The 25,659-nt window shown below is 40.7% G+C and overlaps 2 protein-coding genes across 5 annotated transcripts in view; both read right to left on the bottom strand.

The window, feature by feature from the left end:
* Window positions 1-1,294: 1,294 nt before the first annotated feature.
* Window positions 1,295-15,211, bottom strand: LOC114677385 (uncharacterized). Its single transcript, XM_078001033.1, has 4 exons — window positions 14,944-15,211; window positions 4,006-4,194; window positions 2,618-2,709; window positions 1,295-1,558 (listed from the first exon to the last, which is right to left on the bottom strand). Exons 1-4 carry the CDS (start codon window positions 15,209-15,211, stop codon window positions 1,466-1,468), a joined length of 642 nt encoding a protein of 213 aa, XP_077857159.1. The 3' UTR covers window positions 1,295-1,465.
* Window positions 15,212-17,574: 2,363 nt separating this feature from the next.
* IYD (iodotyrosine deiodinase) overlaps window positions 17,575-25,659 on the bottom strand; it is a 34,087-nt gene continuing 26,002 nt past the window's right edge. For 2 of the 4 annotated variants that reach the window (XM_015137128.3, XM_001099028.5), the window contains one exon: window positions 17,575-24,124. Coding sequence is in view for 3 of the 4 variants with exons in the window: in XM_001099028.5 (XP_001099028.2) it covers window positions 23,942-24,124 (183 nt within the window). In the remaining variant the exon portion in view is untranslated. The remainder of the gene's footprint in view (window positions 24,125-25,659) is intronic. The other 2 variants (XM_077999535.1, XM_028847225.2) reach the window with 1 other exon arrangement.

Here is a 25,659-nt window from a genome sequence, read left to right as displayed (position 1 = left end):
TAAGTAGGTACACCAGGTGATTCTTCTATAAATCACAGCTTGAGAATGACCCTGCCCTGCTTGAGCTCAGACTATTTGGCGGTCTCTGAAGATTAATTCAGGCTGCATCAAAGTTAGGGACATTGGGGTAATTGCCTGTCCAGCACCCATATAGCTCTAGCAGGAAGCACAGATATCCCAAGGACTCCCAGGGGTCCAAGACAACACTGGCCACCATATGGGCATCCACAGAGCAGTAGAACACAGTGCATCCACGAAGGTGAGCTCAGCAATGGCGGGCAGGGCTGAAGCAACAGCAAGACATTGGTGGAGAACAAGATATGGGGAATGTGAGGAGTAGGGATGGCAGTGGGGTAGACACTAAGCCAGCAGATATAGGACAGGCCTAGCTCATTAATCAAGCCACCTGGAAAGGTCAGACACACAGACTGCAGTCAGCCTCTCTGGTTTGAGTCCTAGCTCCACTTCTTACTAGCTGGGTGGGTGACCTTGGACAGGTTATTTCATCTCTCTTTGCCTTAGTGCCTCATCAGTAAAATAGCAACAATAACAGTTCCTACCCATGGATTGTTGTAGGATAAAATGGGTTAACAAATGTGAATATATCAGAACAGTATCTGAGATGCAGCTGGCATCATGCTGCCATTGTTGTCATTGTTATTACCATCAAGAATCCACAGCCAGTAGGACCGAAAAAGCATTTATGCTACCAAATTAGTGTTTGGTAAACAGTTGTTCAACTGCACTGAACTATGCCAAGCTGCAACCTGGCTCTCTCCTTGCCTAGCGTGTACCAGGCTCCAAAACTAACTCTACCTTCCTCTTGGGGTCTCGACTCTTCACAGAGAAAAATGATTGACTTCAGGTAGGCTTAGGAACCAATATGGATGAAATGCAGCTTCTAGAATTGTACTACCCTGACTTTGCCATTTAGAGTATTGTCAAAGTGTTTAAACTCTGTAAGACTTCCTTTTCTTATCTGTAAACATGGCAATAACCTCCAGCATACGGTTTTTGTGAAAATTTAAATAAATGATATTCTTTTTAAGTTAATGATCTGTTCTTCTCAAAAAGAAAAGCAATCTAGCTAGGGTTATTTATATGGTAATGAACTTAATCTGGTTGAAGTGCCAGTATTTTTATAACATTGAAAAAAGCAGAAAGCAAATCTATTTAAATCATATATATTACATTTCTAATTGGTGGGATAAGATCACAGAGTCCCCTCTTTTGCCTTTTGTCTACTGTTAACCCACCACTCCAAAACGCACAACAGGAGAACAGATTGTCTGGATATACTGTGTTTATTTTAGCTGTTCCTATGGAATAAATTCCTTCTGAATTTAGTGGCTTAAAACAACGATAAACATTTATTTTCTTACATCATTTCTATGGATCAGGAAATTGGGAGCAGCTTAACTGAGTGGTTCTGGTTCAGGATGTCTCAAGAAGCTGTAGTCAAAAGTCATCTAGGGCTGCAGCCATCTGAAGGCCTAATTAGAGGTGGAAGATTTGATTCCAAGATGGTGCACTCACGTGGCTGGCAAGTCGGTGCTGGCTGTTGGAAGAAGACCTCATTTCCTCATCATGTGGCCCTCTCTGCAGGGCTTCTTGAGTGTTCTTACAATATGGCAACTGGCTTTCCCAAGAGCAAGTAATCCAAAAGAAAGCAAGGGAAGCTGCAATGACTTTAGTGACCAGTCTCAAAAATCACACTCTCTCATTTCACAGTGTCCTATTGGCTGCACAAGTCAGCCTTATTCAAAGTGGGAGGAGATGACACAGGGTGGAATATCAGCAACAGAATCATTGGGGGCCATCTTGTAGGCTGGCCACCACATTTACAAAGGACTTAAAGGCTGTTTTCTCAAGAACTAGATTAAATCAACTTTTAAAATATGCTGTTTTACTTTAAAACTCCCTTGGTCAAGACTTCACCAAGATTCTTGAGTTTAAACAAATGCTGGAAATAGGAAGTTAATTCCCAAGGCCATATTTTGCTTATTCTTGACTGGGTATGGTATGAGTGGGTGGATTCTTCTGGGGGAGTACATCAAGCAGTAAGACATGGCATTTCTCACCCTGAAACAAATAGTTTAGTGTCTTCTCAAACTTTGTATTGCTGGCACATGTGTGCTAAAAGAAAAACCTTAGACAAATTAAATTTAACACGGTTTAGTTGAACAAAGAATGATTTGCAAATTGGGCAGCCTCCCAAGCCAGAGTAGGCTCAGAGACTCCAACGCAGCCACCTGGTGGAAAAGTTATAGTAAGAAAAAGAAAAGTGATACACAGAAAACAGAAGTGAGGTATAGACACAGCTGGGTTGGTTATATCTTGGCATTTACCTTATTTGAACATGGTTTGAACAGTTGGCCCTCTTTGATTGGCCAAAACTCAATGATTGGCACAGACAAAGGTTACAGTCTGTTTATACCTCCATTTAATTTATAGTTCACCATGTAGGGAGAAACCTTTAGGCTAAATTTAAAATATGTAAGGAGGCAGCTTTAGGCTAAACTTGATTTAACATGTGTGTATGGTAGATATCAGAGTATTCTGCAACAATATCCATGTTCTCTTCTTCCTGAGATAGGTCCTTGGGACTAATTCTTACCAATGGGATGTAGGCAGAAATTATGTATGTCATCTTCAGACTGAGGCGGTTGAGTGGAATGCGATTTATCCATTCTCCCTCTCTTTTGTCACCTGTTGATAGGATGCAAAGCATTGGTAGAGGAAACCATGGCACTAGAAGATGATAGAGCAACCAGTTTGAAAGAGCCTGGATCCCTGAATTAATGTACGGAGCAGAGCTCTCTCTCTGCCTCCTGAGAGATCCATGTTGAATGATGATGAGAGTGAGAAATAAACCTTCATCGTACGAAGCCACTGAAATGGGTTTTTGTTACTGCAGCAAGTATTACTTGCTGTGACTAATGCCAAGTATAAATCATATTTAAATCTTTGCCATCCTGGGATTCAATTTAATTATTACAAAACTAAATTCATGTCTACTTTCATATTCATGTTTTCTCATAGAAGATACCATTTTTTAAATAATAAGAGTGCCAAGCCCCAGAACATAGCTGTAAGGTGAAAATGTATAATGTCATAACTTATTACATGACATCTGGGTCAAGAGAATAGAGGAGATGGTGGGGTTTAAAAATAAAAAGTAAATAAGGGTTATAAAAAATGCAATACTATATAAAAATTGATCCAATGTATTCAAAAATTAAAGACTCTCTATCTCTTAATAAATACCAAAGCACCACAAGATTCTTTATATACACCAAGGACTAGGCCAGTAGAAAAAACAAACAACTTTAACCTTATAATTCTAGAATGAAGGATCATCTCTAGAGTCCTCAGTAGGGCACTTATAAACAGTTCCTAAAATCTTCTCGGCACAATCAAGGGCTGTTTCTCGATCTCTTTGTATAAAAAACTAGATGGCATTCTTTTTTTGTAATTTAGACTCTATTAGTCTGTTCTCAGGCTGCTAATAAAGACATACCCAAGACTGGGTAATTTATAAAGGAAAGAAGTTTAATTGACTCACAATTCCACCTGGCTGGGGAGGCCTCACAATCATGGCAGAGGAAGAAGGGGAACCAAGCCACATTTTACGTGAAGGCAGGCAAGAGAGCGGGTGGAGGGGAACTGCCCTTCATAAAACCATCAGATCTCATGAGACTTACTCAGTATCACGAGAATAGCACGGAAAAGGCCCACCCTCCCAATTCAATTACCTCCTATGGGGTCCCTCCCACTACATGTGGGAATTATGGGAGCTACAATACAAGACGAGATTTGGGTGGAGACACAGCCAAACCATATCAGACTTTATTCATTTTGGTTCTTCCCTTGAAGAAACTGAGTCCCATAAGGAAATGGAGGAAAAGAAAACATGGCCAGCAGTGCCGACTCTCACCCCATTCACTTCCCGCCCTCAAGGGTGTGCTGCCCTTTCCTTAGCACCACCCAATCCAGGGCCATCACCATCGCAGAGGGGGCTCTTCGTGTTCCCTGAGTTCTCAAACTCAAGCGTTTCTTGGGGCAGCAGCGGGGGGCCTGCGCCATGGAACTCCCGGCTCCCATGAGGGCTTCGGAGCCTGCTGGCTCTTCCGGCTTTGAGCGTCCGCACGAGAAGCCCCCTGCTGGCCACATTCGTGGCGTGGGGACCCCGGGCTAAATAAATTTCATTTCTCTCTTCTCCCTCCTAAGTGTCTCCACTACTTTCCTTTGTTGGCTCTGGACTTGTTCCAAATGCAGCCCTACTAAACGTTCGGGGGGCCTGAGGGTTTCTGGCTTTAAGGGCTGCAGTGGGGCAGGGGGGTTAGAGGGGCCGGGGCTGTGCTGGAAGATGGCGTGTGTTAAGTGATCGTGGACACAGTGGTATTTACAGCCTCACTAACGTGCCTTGTCTTGCTTCCTTAGCCTCTGACTGTGAATAAAACAGTTCTATTTTTTTTTTTCAGACAAATGACAAAGCTGGGTGAAGAAAGTAATCATTTACTTTGTGTCTTGGAACATGACATTTCTTTTCTAACATCTTTCCGAAAGCTGGAGTTCCCTAATGCCCTGCTAAAGAAAATGAGTGACATCTTTCAGAGGGCGAGGAAATGTATGCGCTGTGAAACAATTTCCAGGACGTTGGAGATGAGTAATTTCTCTATCAGTATGTGTACAAAAGAAAAGGGACCCAGGGCGCTGATGTAACTGTACGAAAAATAAAGAAATGTGTGGCAAAGGAATAGTAAAAATACTTGAACTGAAAACAAAGAGAAGTAATCATTTTTTATAGTTTGGCTCTAGTTACTGAACAGTTGATTTAGATGACTAAGTCTAACACATCTGTATTTACATGATCTGGAAGACATAAATTACTAACACGTAGAAAAATTTTGGAGAGAGGAAGTAAACTACAGCTTAAGTATCTGATGAAGTTATCCAGCAAGACTCATTTTTTCTTCTCTGCTGAAGTCTTGATTACATCTAGCATGACTGTGCCATCTAGTGGTTTCACAGTCACTGCCTCAAGTTGGAGGATACAGTTCGCAAAATTGCTTTGAATATCCCGTGAACTCTTGGGTTGGTGCAAAGTTAATTGCTGTTTTTCCCATTAAAACAGCAATTTATTTTGCACAAATTTGGCCCAATAAGAAAGAGATTGAAAGAGTATTTCCACGGCACCCACACGCAGCTAATTCTGAATTACTTAAGCCAATCATGGCATGAAAGGTCATGAACTTCACACAAATGCCTAAATTCAAACCACTGATTTCATCATCTAAAAGCATCTACTCGGTGTCAAAATGTGTATTGTGGCTGTATATCAAAGACACCATCAGAGTCTGTGGGCTTTGTCACTGTCCCCAGATGTTTATCTGCATCTGCAGGTAGAGAGCTGCAGGCTTCTCTTTCCTTTGTTTACAAGGTGCTAAGACATAGTGAGAATATCTGTAGCAACTAATAAGGATAGAGAAGAACCTTCAAACTCAATAGTCATCCATCAAACAGCCAAAGGCTGATGTTCTTCACACAATAACGTTAACTTCCCCATATTTCTTGCTCTGAAACATTGGGGATCTTTGATCATTTTAGCTCCAAAGTTGGAGCCCAGCCACATCAGCTTGTGCTGTGTCTTCCTCTACCTGGAATTTCCTCCTCTCTCATCTGCATTCTGGAGGCCACCAGTGCCCACCTAAGGTTGTTCCCAGCTCGCAAATGTCCCCAGTTCTGTGCAATTCCCTGCTAAGCCACTCACGTTCTCAACTGCGGGTACCTCAACGCTAACCACAGTACAAGAGCCACAAGAAACTCGGGGAAGAAAAATAAGAAAACAACCTCCAGATCTCCAGGCAATAAATAGTGATAGTTTACGTTACAAGTTGTTTTGAATAACTGTACACTTCATGTAGATCTATAAAAACGTGAAGGTACAGAGTGGTAAAACAGCTAGGCTAAGAGGGGAGCAAGGTGGGGCCAGAACCCTCTATAAACTTTGGAAATGTTAGAAAAATGGATATGTGTCATAATTTTTAAAACATAACTCTACTTTTAAAACTAGAGTATTCCGAATCATTGACAGGATTTTAATTGAGATATAATTTACATAACATAAAATTCACCATTTAAAAGAGTACAGCTGAGTGATTTTTAGTATATTCACAAAGTTGTGTAACCATCACCTCAAACTGAGTTTAGGACGTTTTCATTCCTCCTAAAATAAACCCGTATCCACAGCAATCACTCCAGATGCCCCCTTCCTGCTCCAGCCCTTGGAAATCACAAACATACTCTCTATCTCTATGGATTTGCCTATTCTGGACATTTTACGCAAATGGAATCATACAATGTATGGCCTTGGGTGTCTGGCTTCTTTCACTCAGCATGTTTCCAAAGCTCATCCATCTTGTAGCATCACAGTTTCTTTCTTTTTATGGCTGAATGATATTCCGTTGTATGGGTATACCAAACTTTACACATTCATCAATTGATGGACATGTGTTTTTTCTACTTTTACTATTATGAATAATCCTGCTATGAACATTCTTACACAAGTTTTTGTACATGATTTTTTTCAGTTTTTGAACATGAATATTCTCAAAATACTCTTGGGTATATATATCTAGGAGTGGAATTTCTGGTTTACATGGCAATTCCATGATAAGAATTCTATGTGACAATTCTTTAATTCTGAAAAACTGTCCAGTTGTTTTAGGCAGCATCTGCACCATTTTACAATCCCACCAGCAATGCGTGAGGGCTCTAATTTCTCTATATTCTTGCCAACGCTTGTTATTTTCTGTACTTTAAAAATATATTACTATTATAGCCATCTTAGTAGATATAAAGTGGTCAATGGTTTTATTTTAAAGAGCAAATATTAATGCAAATACAGACTAGAAAACAAATCAATGCTCTTTGGAGATTGAAAAGACCTCATCATAATAAAGTCAATTACATACTTCTACCTCACTTAGCACAGAGGAGAATAATTACACAGCCTGTTCAGATACAGACTTTGCTACTAGGGCATTTGTAGGATGAGAGAGTGAGTCAGAACTGTCTTCGTTCATCCCACTGATGCAAGAAGGTTCTCTACAATTTATCTGACAGTTAATCATTTCATTCATTTCATCCAGTGGCAGGAAATTCTTTTCTTACCATTTTATTTACAATGTCTAGAATGCCGTTCTTGACATTTTCAGTTTGTCATCTTATAACTTCCTGTAAATTTTTAAACCGAGTGACAAATTTTAAAGTATACCAAGCCACCTACCATGTCCTCGGCCTCAATACTTCTTTCCACGAAGCCACCTTCACATATTAACCTTTTCTATAAAGCCATAGTTTCCATTCCTATACCATCTCTGATACTTTCCTCTAGATATTACAATGTGTCAATATCCTTCTAAGCAGCTATCCCTCAAATATGAACAAAATGTGCTCTGGCCAGTGGGGAATGCTATGAGACCTTTATTGGTTGTAGTACTATGTTTCTCTTAATAATACAGTGCAAGTCTGCAGGACTTTTTGCAACTATGTAAGATAGCTCAAATAGTGCTTCCACCAAATCTGCTAAAATCCTCAAGACTTTTTCAAATGACCTGCTGTTACCCTGCTGCTCTTGGGTAGTTGGTTTTTGAAGTGTATATTTCTCCATATTAAATCTCATTTTAAAAATTTTAGTCTATAATTCCAGCTTGTTATAATCTTTTGGATTCACCCCACCATGCCAGCTTTATGTCAGTTACAAATTAGAAAGATATTTTTATTGATGTTTGACCAATTCCTTATTATGAACCATGCAGAAAGCCTCCTCTCCACATGAGCATCTATTCTCGGATGCAGCATCATCCAGCAACAATGACAGAATAGCTGTTCACTTGTCTGCCTCACTATTAGATTGAAATCTCACTGTCCGTGTTAAATACTAGTCACTTAATAAATATTTGTTTAATTTAATTGAATAATTTCCCTTTCAAATGTCAGCCTAGAGCTTTGTTGATGTCCCTTGATAAAAATCCCACTCTTTAGCTATCTTAAGCCATGGAAACAAAACAAAACAAAACAAAACAAAAAACACCATTCAATGACACTTTCTGTACAGCTAACAATTCACTTCCTAATATATCCTCCTTCATCTTTCAAGTTCTCAAAAAAAAATCGCTTACATTTTTTCAGGCTTTTTTATGTGCCAGGATTTATGCTAAGCATTTTATGTAAATTAACTCATTTCATCCTTACATCAAACCTGTAAGTTCCATTTTTATTTTCATTCTAGGTATGAGAAAACTGAGGCACAGGGAATTTAAGTAAATCATCCAGGGTCACATGGTCAATTGCTTAGTAGAGTCAGAATCTGAACCCAAGTCAGTTCCAAGCCAGAGTTAGAAAGCCTTTTATGAAGTTGTGACCATCCTCTTGAAAAGGAGAAAAACTCCTATTTGTGATACCCTACTGACAGCATCCATTTTCTTAGCTACATTCCAAAGATTTCTGCCAGTAACCGATGCCTTTCATTTAAAAGTGATCCACAGGGGAGTGGTTGCCTCAGGAAGAGGAGGGAATGAATTGAAACTGAGGTAGGAGGTAAGACTTTACTCCAAACTGGATTGAAGACTGGCTGAAACAGGGAGGAGGTGAAAGCACCTCTCCATAAGACATGTATTACTCAGGGTTCTCTAGAGGGACAGAACTAATGGAATATATATATAGGAGTTTATTAAGTATTAACTCACATGATCTGTCTAGAGAGACAGAACTAATGGAATATATAGAGAGAGGGAGAGAGAGGGAGAGGAGTTTATTAAGTATTAACTCACAAGATCACAAGGTCCCACAATAGGCTGTCTACAGGCTGAGGGGCAAGGAGAGCCAATCCAAGTTCCAAAACTGAAGAACTTGGAATCCAGTGTTTGAGGTGAGGAAGCATCCAGCATGGGAGAAAGATGTAGGCTGGGAGGCTAGGCCAGTCTCTCTTTTCACATGTTTCTGTCTGCTTATGTTCTAGCCATGCTAGCCACTGATTAGGCTGTGCCTACCCAGATTGAGGGTGGGTCTGCCTTTCCCAGCTCACTGACTCAAATGTTAATCTCCTTTGGGAACACCCTCACAGACACACACAGGATCGACACTTTGTATCCTTCAATCCAATCAAGTTGATGCTCAGTATTAACCATCACACATGTCCACCAGTGCCATGTCAATTTATCATTGCTATGGCAACACCTGGAAGTTACCACTCCTTTCCATGGCAATGACCAGAAATTTACCACCCTTTTTCTAGAAATGTCTGAAAAACCTGCCCGTTAATTTGTATGTAATGAAAAGTGGGTATAAATATGACTGCAGAACTGCCCCTGCTACTCTGGGCACCCTGCCAATGGGGTGACTCTGCTCTGCAAGGAGCAGTCCCTCTGTTGCTGCTGTGCACGACCACTTCAATAGAAGTTGCTAACACCGCTGACTCATCTTTGAAGCTTTTCCTGGGCAAAGCCAAGAACCCTCCCAGGCTAAGCGCCAATTTGGGGGCTCACTTGCCCTGCATCAAAACCAAGAAGAAACTAATGAGGTATTACCCATTCACATGTAATGCCTTGTCACTTTTATTTTTAAAAGAATGCAAAATTACAAAATGTAAATATACATTTGTTCCAAGTGCTGGATTCCTATGTGTTGTTATGTTCTAGATACTTGCCTTCATTTTTCCAGTTACCAAAATCACATTTTTAAAAGCAAATCTGCAGATGTGTGGACATTTTGATGCATGTGAAATTGCTGATGTGACTGCCCTTTTGACATAGCTAGAGGAGGTAGGTCTCCGGATTTTTACATTTTATCACAACAAATTTAACATATGTCATCAAAATGCAATTGAAATCCCTTTAGAATGGTTATAATCTTCATAGTTTCTTCTAGAAGATCAATTTACCTTACAACACGAGGGAGAAAACACCCAGAACCCCTTCAGGTCCACTGATTCCCCTCAGTAGCTCCAACAATTAGTTTCTATTTAAAGAGCAAGGCCAGGGCATTAGGGAATGGCCTAATGACAAGATCTTAGTGTATGCAAATTTACTGCATATGGTGGCAGCAGGAGGAAATTAAACAGTTATTGACAGTGATTATTTCTAAGATACAAGATCATTATGGCTTTTTTTCATATACTTTTCAGACGTGATCCAAATTTTCCACAGGAAAAGAAATTATTTTAATATATCCTGCTTTATCTTTCAATGTTTTAATCCACTTTGAAGTTTATCACTGAATGCATTGACAGCCTTAAACGCTATTCAATTGGCAAGTACCCTTGAAAGTTTACTGTCCCCTGATTGCAGTGAGTGCATCTTAGCTTCTGTTTTTCTGTCTGTTGCCTACCTAGTACACAGTCAGCTTTTACATCTTTCTTTACTTTATTTACTTTTTAGAAAGAAAGTCTTACTAATATTGCTGAGGCGGGCTTGAAATGGCCTCAGGTGATCCTCCCATCTCAGTCTCAGGAGTAGCTGGGGCTACAGGTGTGAGCCATCATCCACTTGGGCTCACATCTTTCTTAATGTTGTTTCTTCCTGTTTTTTTCTGCTTCTCTTACCTTCTAAATTCCTGTTTCTATGTACTATATGCTGGGAAATTAAAATAAGTGTGCTTTTTAGAATTGATGGTAAAATAGAGTAAGCTAACTCTGAGCAAATGTTTGAAGAATGTTTTGTTGTGGAGGATTGTTCTGCATCTTTAGGATGGGGATTGTGACAGTTATTTTAAGGATATTAGAGGGAAAAATTAGGTGGCAGTTTGGAGCATCTGAACCAGAGGGCTGAGGTTTCTACAGATCCAAATATCTGTCAAGTGAGTCATTCTGATATTGATCTAAACTCTGCACACTATTTGTTTTACCCTCGGAGAGCCTACGAACAAACTATGTCCTGCTGCTGAAACTAGTGCCTTGAAAATCAAAACTAAGACATGTGAGCCGTCGTGAAAAAAAAAAAAAAGATTTTTTTTCCATTTCTATACTTTATTACATGATTAAAATCAATCTTCGGATCTTTTCAGTCCAACAATATATTTTTAGAACAAGTTCACAGAACAATTTGTGTCCCATGGTTAAGTCACTTGGATTCAACCTTACAGACTGATTTTTGAAGAGTGCTCTGTGTTACAAAGTACAACTAATATATTATAATTATAGTTGTTGGGTTCTTAAGACACATGTTATATGATTGCTTATATTAATATTGTCTCCCAAGAAGCCAGTGATCAGATGTATTTTGTTTTGAGACTGAAGATCATTGGGAAAAGCTCTTTTTTTTTTTTTGTATTTTCAGAGATTATTGAATTGTTTCAATTCCATTTTTACAGTGGCTATTTATTTCGCTTGCTGTCCATTGAATTAGAGAGAGTTGACACTGACTCCATTTTATAGAAACATACTTTGGGTTATTTTTTAAGAATAAGAATAGCTTGAATTGAATCTCCAGTATTTCTGTTCCCACTGTGACTATCACATCTAATACGTAAATGGTGCTTTATAGCTTCAAAATATACCTGATCTCATCTGGTTCTTAAATGAACAAAGCAGGCATGGCTGATGTTACCCAAAGAGGAGGAACATGAAGGTTTTCTTCTGACTCCTGTACAGGAGGCTTCCAACCACTCTGAGTGACTGACAGTATTAGTCTTTGAGATGGCTGGTTTTTCTCTCATTAAAGAATCTTGGCCAATATTGACCTAGCAGTTTTTATCTGTATTTGCTTCCTAATTTTTAGGTTTGATGAAGAAGTCTCACTTCAAGGCTACATTTTATGAATTAATGATTCCAAATGAGAAACAATGAGTAAGCGGGTATTACTCTAGAAATAGTGTTTACTATACTCTTCACTGTTCACTATATAAATACATAATTTACTATATAGAAGAAAGCCAGTGAGCTGTCAGAAGCTCTCCTTTCTAAACTTGACTTTGAAAAAGATAGGTCTGAAAATTGGCTAAATATTCCAGATTTCTTTTTGTGATCAATCATTGAAATATGGTTTATAAAAGGAAAATGGCATTTTTAAATCATATCTACTTATATGTAAGACTTGGAGAAGTTTTAATACCTCAACGTAATTTATCATTTTGAAGTGAGTCATTTTTCTCCATGGCTATGATCTATGGCTTCTTCTATGTCTGGAATGCCACATGTCATATTAAAATTAAGACTGCAGCTTTAAGTGATGAAGAACAAACACTGGAATATTCTTTAGAAAAGCCTTTCCACACTCAGGCTATTTTCAAGTGAGCCTATGTTTAGACAACTTAATGAAATGTGATCCTCTTAAATTAAGATTTATATATTTACACACAAGAGTGCCGGAAAAAGGGAAATAGCTTGTTAGAACTTGCCGTCCTTATTGTCTTTAACTCTCCTGCTTTTTGTTTTTTAAACAAGTTTTAATAGGGCCACCTGCCTTAAGTCTTTGTTGAAAGTTGACATATTTTTAAAAACAAGAGAGATTCATGCAATTAACAAATACTCATAGTACATCAAGGATGGACTTGGCCACTGAAATGCATATTTAGATATGAATGAAGTCTTAAAGAATTAAAGCTACCATCCATTAGCTTTGATTTTAATGTCCTGTATTAGTTTTAATTAGTGGACATCCTGTCTCTTTTAAGCTATATTTTCTCTCCAGCTCCTCCCCCACAATTTCCCGCTTCTAAGGTCACTGCCAGAGTTCACGCTGGCTCTGGTTGAGTTTCTGCCTCTAAGCTAGGAAACTCTGAGTTTTGCTTTCAACAAGGAAAAAAAAATCATGCATGGATGAAAACTGGCATAAGTTAAATCACTTAATTCCCTTATTCCTTAATTAAGGGAATTGCAGAAGTGTTCATTTAATTACATTTAAACACCTAACTGAAAATCAGAAGTCCCTTAACTTCTAAGTTCACCAAGAGTCTGTGATAAAAGTTTCACAAAGCCCCATTTCAATTTTATGAACTGAATCCTTGCTTGATACTTTGGGGGTCTCGTATATTTCATAGAACCATTTTTTGTTTCGATGGTTAATATATGTTGTTATGGGATCCCTAGCCCAATTTTCATTCTTTCAGAAATTAATAGTATAACTTTGAAAGGTAAAGAAGAGACCACACAGGAACCAGGGAAAAAAGCTACTTGAGAAACCAATTTGTAGTGTCATGGGCTTTGGAGGAGCTGGCCCAACCTGCCAACCAAATGATTGGGCCAAGGCACTCAAACCCCATCAAGCTCCCCTGGCCTGGTGCTGGGTGGCCACGTCACAAGCTGGCGGTGGCAGGGCCCTGATTCTGCAGGTGCAGCACGTTAACCTTGATTCGTGCTGGGGCAGCAGCTGAGCCTGGCAGTCTTTGAAATGACATTTTGAGACAAAAGTGAGGGGCTTATTTTTTCTTTCCTACTTTCTGCTTCTAGTTTAATTGAGTCCTTGCCAGATGACACTTGGCAGGATGTCAAGCCAGCACCTGACTCTTACTGGTAGAAATAGTGTGTGTTTGATTAAAAGCTAAAAATTGATGATATTTGATCCCTAAGTCCAAATACTGCCCCATGGAGGCATGCCAAAACAGGTTTTCTATTCTGAGGAGCCTGGAAGACAGCGGAGTACACAGGACCATTTAGGAATCTTTTCAAAGTCACAGCCCTCATATGTTTGCCAGGTGCTGTTCTAAGATCCCCAAATGTATTAACTTCATAATCCTTACACTGACCCCATGAAGTAGGGACTACTGTGATCACTTCCCCCTTTCTACAAGTGAGACGTACATCTCACTTGTAGATGTAGATCTTCAACAGAGGTGTTGAAACACTTGCCCAAGATCACCAGTCAGGAGTAGGGCCAAGTTGTCTGGCTCCAGGGCCCATGCTCCTACTCACTAACCACTGTGTCCCAATGTCCCACCGCACCTGCAGTGAGATGGGTTCATTTGTCTGCAGTTCACATGGGTGCTTTGAAATCAGGGAAGAAAAGGCATCATTCCTCATTGCTGTCAGGGCTACAAGGGCGCAATCTTTTTTACTTCTTTATTTTAAATGTGCTACTTTCTTTTTTAGAGATACTGGTGAGCTCTAGAAAAATGTTCCCTTCTCTTAAAAAAAAAAAAAGTTTTTCTTAAAACAAAAATAGAGAAAGAAAGAAGGAGGAAGGCAGAAAGAAGGAAAGGAGGGAGTGGGGTTAATTCAGTCAATGGGAAGCATTGGTGGGAGGAAGAGAAAACTCAGGGTAGACCTCCTCCACCTCTCAGCCTCAGGTGGCGTCGTTGGCTGTGGCTGCATTGCCTACCTGGCAAGCTCTGTATGGTTCCAGCTTCCTCCAGGTGCTCCCATCCCTCTAGTGCTGGGTAGGAGGGGTCAGGGCTAATCACTCTTGCCTCGCTATCCCCCCAGTGCAATCAAATCCTTGTTTTAAATTCCCCTTCTGGAAACAATTAGGATGGTATTTCTCTACCTGACTGGATCTTGTCTGAGTGGCCCTGTAGTCTCTTAGAGTACAGCAGCATAGGGTGCATTTATTCCTTCCAAGAGCAGAAGATGGGCTTAGAAATAGCCTTTCAATTCCTTTTCCAGTCCAGAATTTCACAAAATGTTTAGTCAGCTCAATGCTACCAGTCTGTGACCGAAACTATATTATGAACGCAGGGCGCCAAAGAGTAAAGAGGTCACACTAAGCGTAGCCCCTTCCTGCTGCCCCCGCTCCTCACACACCCCCCAACACTCCCCGTAATTACGTGGGTTGTGTTGCAACTGGTTCATCTAACTACTAAATCAGAGAGACCCAGGCACTCTTTTTTCCCAAGAGTTCTCCAGCAAAAAATGCAGAAAAGCTTTTGGAGTCTTGCAACCATCCAGTGGTGTCATTCAAATTGCAAGGATTCTCTGCAATGACAACCTTACCAGCCGATACCTACCATGGCCCCCAGCAGCCCCAGGACACAGAGTTGAGGTAGACTGGTCTCTGCTCTCTGAGAGCTGAGAGTCTAGCAGAAGGCTTGGCCCCAGGATGAGGGTGGCCAGCATCATAGGAAGGGAGCCCGGGATGCTCAGAGGAAAGAGATGAGCCCAGCCTTCCTCTTTCCCTACTGAAGTCTGATGGGAGAATCCTGCTTTGTCACTAAGAGAGTTTTGTGACCCTAGACAAGTCACAGCACCCCTCTCAGCCTGCATTTCTTCATCCATTCAACAAATATTCACATAGCAGCTACTGGCACCAGGAATAGAGAGGGGAGCATGATTGATAAGCTATCTTAGAATTTACGATTGCATTATGGAAGCTACTCAGTAAATGAGTTTTTAAAAATCATGGGGTGGGGGAAAACCTTTGAAGAACAATTTGGCAAGCTCTAGAAAAGCTGAAATTTGATTGCTCTTTGACCCAGTAAGTCTACTCTTAGGTATATATCCTGGAGAAATTCTTAAACATTCCCACAGGACAAAGAATGAATGTAAAAGAATTTAAATGACAACTCATAAGAAAATGAAAAATGTGCGATATGTTCATTCAATGGTGTAGAGCAGTGAAAATGAATGACCTAGAGCTGCACATATCACCATGGACTATCTCACAAGTATAACTTCAGAATGTTGCAGAAAAATATGTAAAGTATAATGCCATCTATGCAGAGTTAAAATTGACAAATATTAGATACTATTTAGTAGCAAGAGTATTTTTTATATGCATGGGCATTAATAAGACCAAATTTGATTAGTGCTTTCTTCTGTGGAGGGAGGAAGGAGGATGGAATTGGGGAGTAATACATAGGGGATATCAACTGTATTGATAATGTTTTGTATCTTAACCCAAGTTGTGGTTACAAAGTTTTTATTATAATATTCTTAGGATTTTGTCTATATATTTTAAATGTTGCCCTATAAAATTTTAAAATTTATTAAATAATGATAAGTGCTCTGAAGAAAATAAAAATCTGAAGTGATTGAGAGTGACTGGGGTTTGGTTGGGGGTTCTGGAGATTGGGTGGTCAAGGAAAGCTTCTCAGCAGAGGTACTGGGTTGAGCTGAATCATGACTGACATGAAGGGAGCAGCCATGACAGTATCTAGGGGAGGAGCATTGCAGGTGGAGAGAACATCTAATGCCAAGGGTCATGAATTGTAAAGGACCTAAGATTTTACCCTCCTTGCAAGATAGCAAGGTAGTCTGACTTAGTAGTGTGGATGCTGACAGAAGACACAAAACTACTGGGTCAGAGCAAGATATTTTATTATTCACAGCAACAGGCAGCACGCTCTTCCTTTCACACTGCTTTTCCTTGCTCCCCTCCCATGGTCAATGTTCAGAGATAAAGTCAGTATAACTTGCTCATGGATTTGGATGTGCAGAATAAGAGAATCACAGAAATTTAAGATGATGATACAGTTTGGCTGTGTCCTCATGCAAATCTCATCTTGAATTGTAGTTCCTATAATCCCCACATGTCATGGAAGAGAACTGATGGGGGATAATTGAATCATGGGGGCAGTTTCCCCCATGTTATTCTCATGAGAGTGAGTTCTCATGCAATCTGATGGCTTTATAAGGGGTTTCCCCATTCACTCAGCTGTCATTCTTCTGCTTCCTGTTGCCATGTGAAGAAGGACATGTTTGCTTTTCTTTCTGCCATGATTGTAAGTTTTCTGAGGCCTCCCCAGCCATGCTGAACTGTGAATCAATTAAACCTCTTTCCTTTATAAATTACCCAGTCTCAGGTATTCTTTATTAGCAGTGTGAGAATGGACTAATACAGATGATTTCTAGATTTGAGGCTCTACCTCAAAAAGTATGAATTGAGGGGCCAAGTAAGGGGTGGAAAGGACTCAAAAGTAGTACTCTGAGTATGAAAAGGTTGTGGTGCCTACTGACATCTAAGTGGAGGGACAGAGAAAGCAGCTGGGCCTAAGAGTTTGGAGCTTCAGGGCAAGGTCAAGGCTGGAGGTCTAGACCAGGGAGGCCCTGGCAGATGGAAGGTGCTAACAGCCCTGGGACTGATGAGCTCACTTGAGAACACTTGCCACGTTTACCATACTCGCCTGGTCAGCAGAATCACCTGGAACACACGTTAAAAACACAGGTTTCCATGTCCTTTTCAGATCTTGCATTCTAAAATTTTATGACTAGATAGAGATATCTTTCTGCACACATTCAATATGTACTGAGTGTTTATTGAGCACCTATTATGTTTCAAGCACTGTGCTTGTTGTGATTGGTGAAGCTTTAACAGCATCCTGTGGTTATGAAGAAAGGCCAAGAGAACCACTTAGACTTTGGCACTGACTTCATTGAACCAATAGACCAGCATCTAATATCTACCTCCAGACTTCTCACTAGGAAGGAAAAATAATCCCTTATTTGTTTAGGTTATAGTGAGGTTTTTTTGCTTGTATTAGTTTCTGTCAAAAGCATTCTGACCTGATATACACATTTTATTATTCTACATATAAAACTAGTAAACAAATAAAATAAAACAAATCTCTTTGGGGAAGGGAGCCTTTAATTCATGTTTGATTAACTCAAGCTGAATAAGCCAAACTCCCTTAAACCATCAGTCTCAGTTACAGGCTCTGTTTATTAAAATCTCTTAAACATTCTAAACTTCTTGTATAATTTATCATATTTGATTTTCTATTTTAGCACTTCAAATCATTGATATGACAAGATTATAGCCAATTAAGACAAAATATTCTCATATATTTAAGCATCTCTTGTAAATCTAATACATTACACCTATAGACATAGTAAATCTAGTCTAATACTGTAATGAGCTAAGTTAAATATTCTTATACTTTTCAACTTCAAATCACAAACTTAAAATCAATTTCATATTTCAAATTGGAATCATAAGCTTTTTAAATATTCAAATCACTTAAGGAGCATACACAAGATTATTCCTAAACTTAACACGAAAGTATCAATATTATGGATTTGAATTATTGCATTATTTCCATAATGAGTTCCACACATTCTCAGACTTGGAAAATCATTTACCTAACAAGGGAACAGATGTACTATTTACTGTTGTCAAGGACTTATGCCCGCAATATGGTGGACATCTCAGATGAGCAGAGGTTGCTTAGGATCTCAGGTCAGAAGACAGTACTCCAGTGCTGGAAGACAGTGCCCTGAGTGCTATGGTTACTATGGCAAGAGGAGGCTCCCAGTTTTCATCCTTCAGAGGGGTTTGATTTTTGAATCTCTATTCAAATTACCTCCTAAGTATTATTTTTATTTTTAATTATTAGAGTAGAAGGAAGTTGGCGACTCCACCTAGGTTAGCTAACAACTTCCTTTATGATCTCATTGGTTTTTGCGTTTACTTGGCACTCTGCAGGCATTGCTAACATATTTCCATCTCACTCTAATGAAATTTAAATGCTGTTGAATTTAATCCTGAACATTTGGCTCTGAGCCATGACTCTCAGGTCATGATAATAACATAAACCATTCCCCTGCCTCATGACTTTTTAGGAATTTCCCAAATGGGATTATAGCCTCTCACATTTCATTAGAACTACTGTATTTAGCTTGGCAGGTTTTTGGCTTCAGGGACTGTTCTCCCTCAAGCCTGCCCCTGGATGTCCTGGACGTCATTTGCTGAGGCCACCCAGGTAGGGAGCGGACCTGGCATCCGCCTTAGATGCGTCAGCCCATTCCCTGCAATCTCCTGCTGGAAGTTCCTTATCATTCCCACCTCCAGTTCTCTGCTATTCACCCTCTCTAAAAGTTAGATAAATGCAGCTTTTTTTGAGTGTCCAGCCTTTTTTGTGGGGTGAGTGGGGCAGGAGAAAGGAGGCACAGTGGCAGCAGAGCTAGAGCAACATTCCTTCTGGACCTCTCATTACTTGTATATATGTGTGAATTGAAAACATGATGTTACCGTTGTTTCCATTTCACACAAATTATAAGAGAGCACTCTGCTGATACCTAGCAAAACAACAATTATATTTCTCACGCCTCTCAGGCAAAATATCCACTGATAACTCTGTGTTTTTCTTCCACTTATCGATATTCCTAAAAGATGCTTACAAAATGTCTTTTCAAATATCACATCAGTTTGAATACTCTTTGGGAACTCCAATATTTAGAAAAACTAGCCTGGGTGTGGTGGTGTGCACCTGTACTCCCAGCTACCTGGGAGGCTAAGGTGGGAGGATCGCCTGAGTCCAGAAGTTGGAGGCTGCAGTGAGCTATAATCACATCACTGAATTCTAGCGTGGGTGACAGAGCAAGAATAAAGTAAATAGAAAAACCAATTGGTGGATCATCTTTGTAAGGTGAATCACCCCCAGTTTGTAAATTTGGCTTAAAACCCTACTTTGTTGGGGTTTGAACATGTGCAATAACTACCCCCAATTTCACGCATCAGAGAAGTCACTCTTCCTTTCATAGGGAGAAGAAAACAAAAAGAAGTGTCCTCCAGTACTTCTTGATGGAAGTTTCCATTTTGTGGGCAGAGGCAGGGATGTCTAGGAAGAAGTCAATCTTAGTTCCACTTTATGTATGTTTGTATCGATTTTCTTTGGCCCAAAGTGATACTCTATTTAAAGCTGTATTAGACAAATACCAACCGATCTTAGTGTTTCAGAAGAAAATCTTTATGCTTTTCACTGTCCTGTTCTGATTTCACCAATTTCTTCAACTTTCCTTCTCCCCTCCTTTTTTTGTTTGTTATATCCAGTTTTATTTTCTAAATTCAGAGTTAGGTGTTTTGGGGAAGAGACATCCAGCACCTACACACTTCTGGGCCCCCTTCCTTGCAGGTGCAGGGGGATAACACTGATGACATTGCTCCACCTCCTGTGAGGTCACATGACTAATTCTAGCCAAAGGGCTATGAGAGTGAGGAGGTCACTCCTGGGCCAGCGTAGGAAGGAATTGTTGGGGTGAGCTCTTCCAGTGTTTCCTCCCCCTGCTGCCTCTAGGAAGGAGGCAGCCATGCCCTGGAAGGTGCCTCCCCCTGGATTATTGGGTTACCCCATGCAAGTAATTGTCTCGGAGGGTTTCCAGGCCCACAGGGGACTTTGCCTGCCCAACAAATGAATTTTTATCATGTCAAGTCACAAGCATTGCATTTGTTGATTGCCAATGCCCCATGGTTCTCAAAATGTGGTACCCAATCACCAGCATCAGCAACACCTGGGAATACATTAGAAACGGAGCATTTGGGCACCACCCATTCCTGCTGAGTCACACACCCTGAGGGTGCAGCCCAGCAATCTGCGCTTTAACAGACCCCTACATGAGTGATGCCAGCAAATATGAGGACCATGGCTCTACCCTGTGCTGGCTAACACAGCTTTCAGTTAAAAATTCCCTCTCGGCAAAGTGGAGTCTTCAGGTGAGTCCTATCGGTAAAACACAAACCATTTTCAAGTTTCTTAAGCAAATATACTTCCTCGCAGTGATGCAATCATTCCATTATTTTTTCTGTTTTAAGGCCTCAAAACAGCAAGAGGATCTATAAGCCTGCCAGACCACTATTTCTAACTTTGAGCACAGTTGTCACATGACTACATTTATGAACACATAAAAGAAGGTTAGTAAGAGCTTGAGGCTGCAGAGAGAAGGAAGAAAATTATCTTTACTTTTCTAGACACCACTGATGGCTGGGGGGCTGTACTGATTTGCCCTGATCGTGATGCTGCAGCAGAAATTACTGTGGGGTGTGCTTGGGGCAGAAGAAGTGTCTGGTGTTTCCGGTCCCTAGAAGACCCCCATGCCAAGGGGCACACAGGCTGAAATGGATTTTACGTTCCTTCCCAGGGCTTCCTTCCTCTTCTTGATTACTCAGTCGGTTCCCTGCAAGCAATGTGAGCTTCTGGCCTTATTTCTCCTCTGATTCTCATTTTAATGCCTCAAACTATCCAACTAGGGGACATTCCAAAACAAGCCAATGAAATAAGCATAATATCTGCACCTTCAGTAAATTGTTTAACCTAATGATGGACTTAGAGGGCGTTTTTAGGCAAATTATTTATATGACTGAAAGAAATGCTTATTTACATGTATTCCCATTCAGATTTGACTGTGTTCAAACATAAATTTAAAATAAGAGTATAATGAGAACACTATCTGCTCCATCTAACATTTTACCATGTTAGTTCTCGCTCACACTCTCCGAACACACACATATACAGACACCTTCTTTTTTCCTGGAGTAAGTTGTCAATATTATGCTTCATCTCTCAGTACTTCAGCATGCATCACTCACATCACTAACAATATCACCTACCACTAGATCCACATTCAACATTCCCAGTTGTCTTTTATACCTATGAGATTTTTTTCCTAAAACAAAATCCAATTAAGGCTTATGTTTTGCCTTTGGTTGTTGGGTCTCTGGTTATCTGAAACAGAGCTCAGACTTTAACAGACATGCATATCACCTGGGGATCTTGTTAAAATGCAGATTTTGATTTTGGATGTCTAAGTGAGGCCTGAGAATCTTTGATTCTAACAAGCGCCCAGGTGGTCCCAATGATGCTATGGGCCCAGGCCCACCCTTTGAGTAGCAAGGACAGGACAGTGCCCCTCTTATTCTTCCCACAGTGACACTCACTCCTTAAAGAGTCCAGGCCTATTTCTTGTAAAATGACGCACATTTTGGTTATTCCACCATGCCATTAACTTCTTTATCCTCTGTATTTACTGTAAACTGAAAGTTAGGTGTAAGACTTGATTAGTTTCCATCGACATCTTTGGAAGGAATGCTTCATAATGCATCCCAACAGGAACACCTAATGTCAGTTATCCTACCATTAATGGTGTGCTAGGACTTTGTCACTTGGTTAAGATGATAACCAGACGTTTCCATTGTAATTTTTAAAATAAAAATGTAAAGAGTTCCTGCAAAGAGTGAGAACCACGGGGCAGTGGCAATCAACAACTCCGATGCTTCGGAAGTAAGTAACCTGGCTGCATATCAGATTGATAACTACACAGAGAAAAACATCCTTCAAGTTGGTCTCTGGTGGGGTAAGGCCGACTCCCTGCAGGCCCACTCCATCTGGCCTTGCAGCTGCCCCTGAGCCACAGGAGGGCTTCTCTGAAGAGGAGGGAGTCCCTCACTCACCCATGTTACCTTTGCTCACCTGAATCCCAAGCAGGGCTGCCTTGCAATGACAATGGTGTCTACCACAGTAAGGGCACCCACCATTTACGAATGTTAACCATGTACCAAGCAGCATGCCAAACCCTATAAAGTAGGTGCCATGGACGGAATGTTTGTGTCCCCGCAATTCATATGTTGAAACCCTAACCCCCAATGTGACGGTATTAGGAGGGGGGCCTTTGGGAGGTGATGAGGTCATGAAGGTGGGGCCTCATGATGGGATTAGTGCCCTTATAAAAGGCATGCCAGAGGCTCCAACCCTCTTTCTACCACATGAGGACACAATGAGAAGTCAGCAGCCTACAACCCAGATCGGGGTCCTCACCAGCACCTGACCATGCAGGCACTCTGACCTTGGACTTCCAGCCTCCAGAACTGTGAGAAACGAATTTCTGTTGTTTATAATCCACATACTCTATGGAAATTTTTTATAGAGAGAGTTTTCTCAAGGAAAATGAGGACAACAAGAAGAAAAGCACAGTGGAAGGGGATAAAGAGGTGAGTAGAGTTGCTTGATGAGAAATCATCCAAGCTGTAAGAGTTTGCCTCTGTATACTACACCCCTGGGAGGATGACAGAAGGTGATGGGTGAAGACTACATCTGGCATTCCCAACCTGGCACCTGTGACCCTATCAGGCTGTGCTATCATCTGGAGAAAATGGGTCAGTATGTTTCATGGGGTGGGGTAAAAGAGAAGGGAGACTGTGGGTGCTGTGTATGGTAAGTAGCACTCTTGAAGAAAAAGAAAGCAAGCCCTGATTTGTAGTGGTTGTGATGTAAATTCTCCCACCATGGGCAATTTCAAGCTATGAATGTTTAATAACTGTCTTGCAAGATTCTTGAGTATTTAGCAGCTTCTATGAATGCTACAAGTCAGATCTACCACACCACTAGGCAGTGCAACTGACCGTTTACATGCCAGCCAGGCCCGTGCGACCCAAGCGTACCCTGTCCTGTTCTGTGAAGGTGACATTTTAGTAACTTTGTTTTTGTTTTTTTGAGACAGGGCCTCACTCTGTTGCTCAGGCTGGAGTGCAGTGATGGCATCTCAGCATCTTGGCTCACTACAATCTCTACCTCCCAGGTTCAAGCAATTCTCTTGCTCAGCCTCCTGAGTAGCTGGGGTTACAAGTGCATGCCCAGCTAATTTTTTGTATTTTTGGTAGAGATGGAGTTTCACCATGTTGGCCGGGCTGGTCTCGAACTCTTGAGCTCAGGCAATCTGCCCACCTCAGCCTCCCAAAGTGCTAGGATTACAGGCATGAGTCACTGCACCTGGCCATGTTTCAGTAACTTTGATGGTTACTTATTCAAAACTAGCAGAGTGTCCCTGAAGTTCAGTTAAGAAAAAGTAGTTCTCAAAAGCATATCCTTTGTCTAAAAGGCACCGGAAGTCAGAGAGCAGGAGACCATTTGATTAATCTAAATTTAAATTCGAGTCATCGTGTAGCTGAATTATTGGGACTATGGCAAATTTCTGATTGTCTCCTCTACGTGAGTTTTTTAAAAATACAAGAAAAAAGCCAACAGTGATTTTCTAGAGTAACTTTTAAAATGTAAAAACCAGGGCATGTTCTTTGTGAAGTGTTCATGCATTTCCAAAGTGGATAAGAAACGGGACTTATGGGACTGGAAGCCCACAGAGTGTGGAGAGGCTTCTTGACACAGTGTGGCCACCAGAGAAGAGCAATGAGGGAACCTGACACCCGGAGAAAGAGCAGCCAAGAGACCCGAGAGGAGCAGGTGAGAGGCACAGGGAGAAGCAGGGGCGCCATCTCCCTGCCACTCCCTTGGGCGGCCCTGCCTACACCGTCACCATGATCTGGTCCAGAGGTTTGCGCTTGAGGTCAGGCACTGTGGCCTCCTTGCTGGGGTACCCCACGGGGAGCAGCATCAGCAGCTTTTCATGTGCAGGGCGGCCCAGGAGCACCCTCAGTCGAGGGCCGCAGTTGAGAGGAGTGGTAGTGACAGTCACCAGACCTGCATTCTGAAATAAGAGGACAAGAAAGCATTTTAAAGTCAGCAGGCAGAATGACTGCTCTCCCTTCTAACCTGGGGACCTTCTTGTCCCGTTTGTACCTGCTCTTCCTATAATTTCCCTGAAGTTGGGCAGCAAAGAGGCTGCCAGCTCAGGTAATGGTATCGTGAATCTCCCTGCCCCCATCAATCTCCCCATCCCCTCTCTTCTTTTAACCAAGCAGTGGGAAGCTTCTGGAAGAAGAAAAATACTATTATTTTTCATTGATGCTTAAGAAATAGGAATGGTTATTTTACAGAAAAATACTGTAGGAATACAACTGTAGTAAAGGAAAGGCAAAAACCACAGGGAGTTCCTTTTAGCTAAGTGATTGGTCTGTGTCCTGGTACAAGAACCAAATGATAAGAGCAGTCCACCAAAGCAGTGTACTAGCCCAAATGCGACATAATTTTCCTACTAAATATTCTTTTTTTTTTTTTTTTTTTTTTTTTTTTTTTTTTTTTGAGACAAGGTGTGGCTCTATCGCTCAGGCTGGAGTGCAGTGGCATGATCTCAGCTCACTGTAACTTCTGCCTCCCAGGCTCAAGCTATTCTCCCACCTCAGCCTCCTGAGTAGCTGGGACTACAGGCATGCACCACCATGCCTGGCTATATTTTGTATTTATTTGTAGAGATGGGGTTTTGCCATATTGCCCAGGTTTGTCTGAAACACCTGAGTTTAAGTGATCTGCCTGTCTCGGCCTCCCAAAGTGCTGGGATTACAAGTGTGAACCACAATACCTGGCCAATTTTCCTGCTAAATATTATTTCCTGAACTCCAGTGATCCGCCTGGAATCTATGATTTATTATCAATAACTCTAATATTGGCATTTGAACCATATATATATATGAACCCATATATACGTGAACCCATATGTGTGTGTATATATATCTATCTACACATGCACATATGCACATATATGAATCTAGAGTGACTTGATATAGTTTCTTGCTGAAGGTCTTTTATACAACATCATTATATACCTTGATTAACAAAGATTTCACAATACCTGAGAGACTGTTCTCAAGAATACATGCATCAGAAAACCTAACTGATTTCTTCTTTCTGTCATTAGCTCTACTTTATCATGGTGTTTCTTCTCCTTGATCATATCTTCACATAGTATTTGAACTTGGAATGGATAAATCTTAAACTTTTTTGAGAAAATAATTACACCTTAATTTGGTGTCATTTTATATTTTGGTCCTTTTCAAGACATAGCTTTTACTCCATACTTAATTTTGTATGTCTCTAGCAGTAGAAACCTGCAGATACACAGACCATATTAAACAATTCCTCTTACTAATATTATTAATGTTAAGTTGACTTCTATTATTATTTTATCTTTCACTCTCTCGATGTGAGTACTTTGGTCTTATTATAGGTCAGGATTTTTTAAACTGGAATCCTCAGACCCCCAAAGGGCCAAAGATTTAATTTGGCAGGTCCATGAACTTGAATTTGAAAAACAAAGTCTTTATATTCACTAACATCTAACTGAAA

Source organism: Macaca mulatta, chromosome 4, assembly GCF_049350105.2.
Source record: "Macaca mulatta isolate MMU2019108-1 chromosome 4, T2T-MMU8v2.0, whole genome shotgun sequence".
NCBI lineage: Eukaryota > Metazoa > Chordata > Mammalia > Primates > Cercopithecidae > Macaca > Macaca mulatta.
Note: the sequence above shows the minus strand (reverse complement) of the source record. Positions and strands in the feature narration are given on the sequence as shown.

Bases quoted from the DNA above. Each gene is read 5' to 3' on its own strand.
- LOC114677385 (XM_078001033.1), bottom strand. From the start codon at position 15,211: ATGGATGAAGAAATGCAGGCTGAGAGGGGTGCTGTGACTTGTCTAGGG. The intron at 4,195-14,943 runs GTAGGTATCGGC...AAATTTATTTAG, and splicing joins TGGGGCTGCTGGGGGCCATG to CCCGGGGTCCCCACGCCACG. The intron at 1,559-2,617 runs GTAAGAATTAGT...TTCTTCCAACAG, and splicing joins TTTCTGCCTACATCCCATTG to CCAGCACCGACTTGCCAGCC.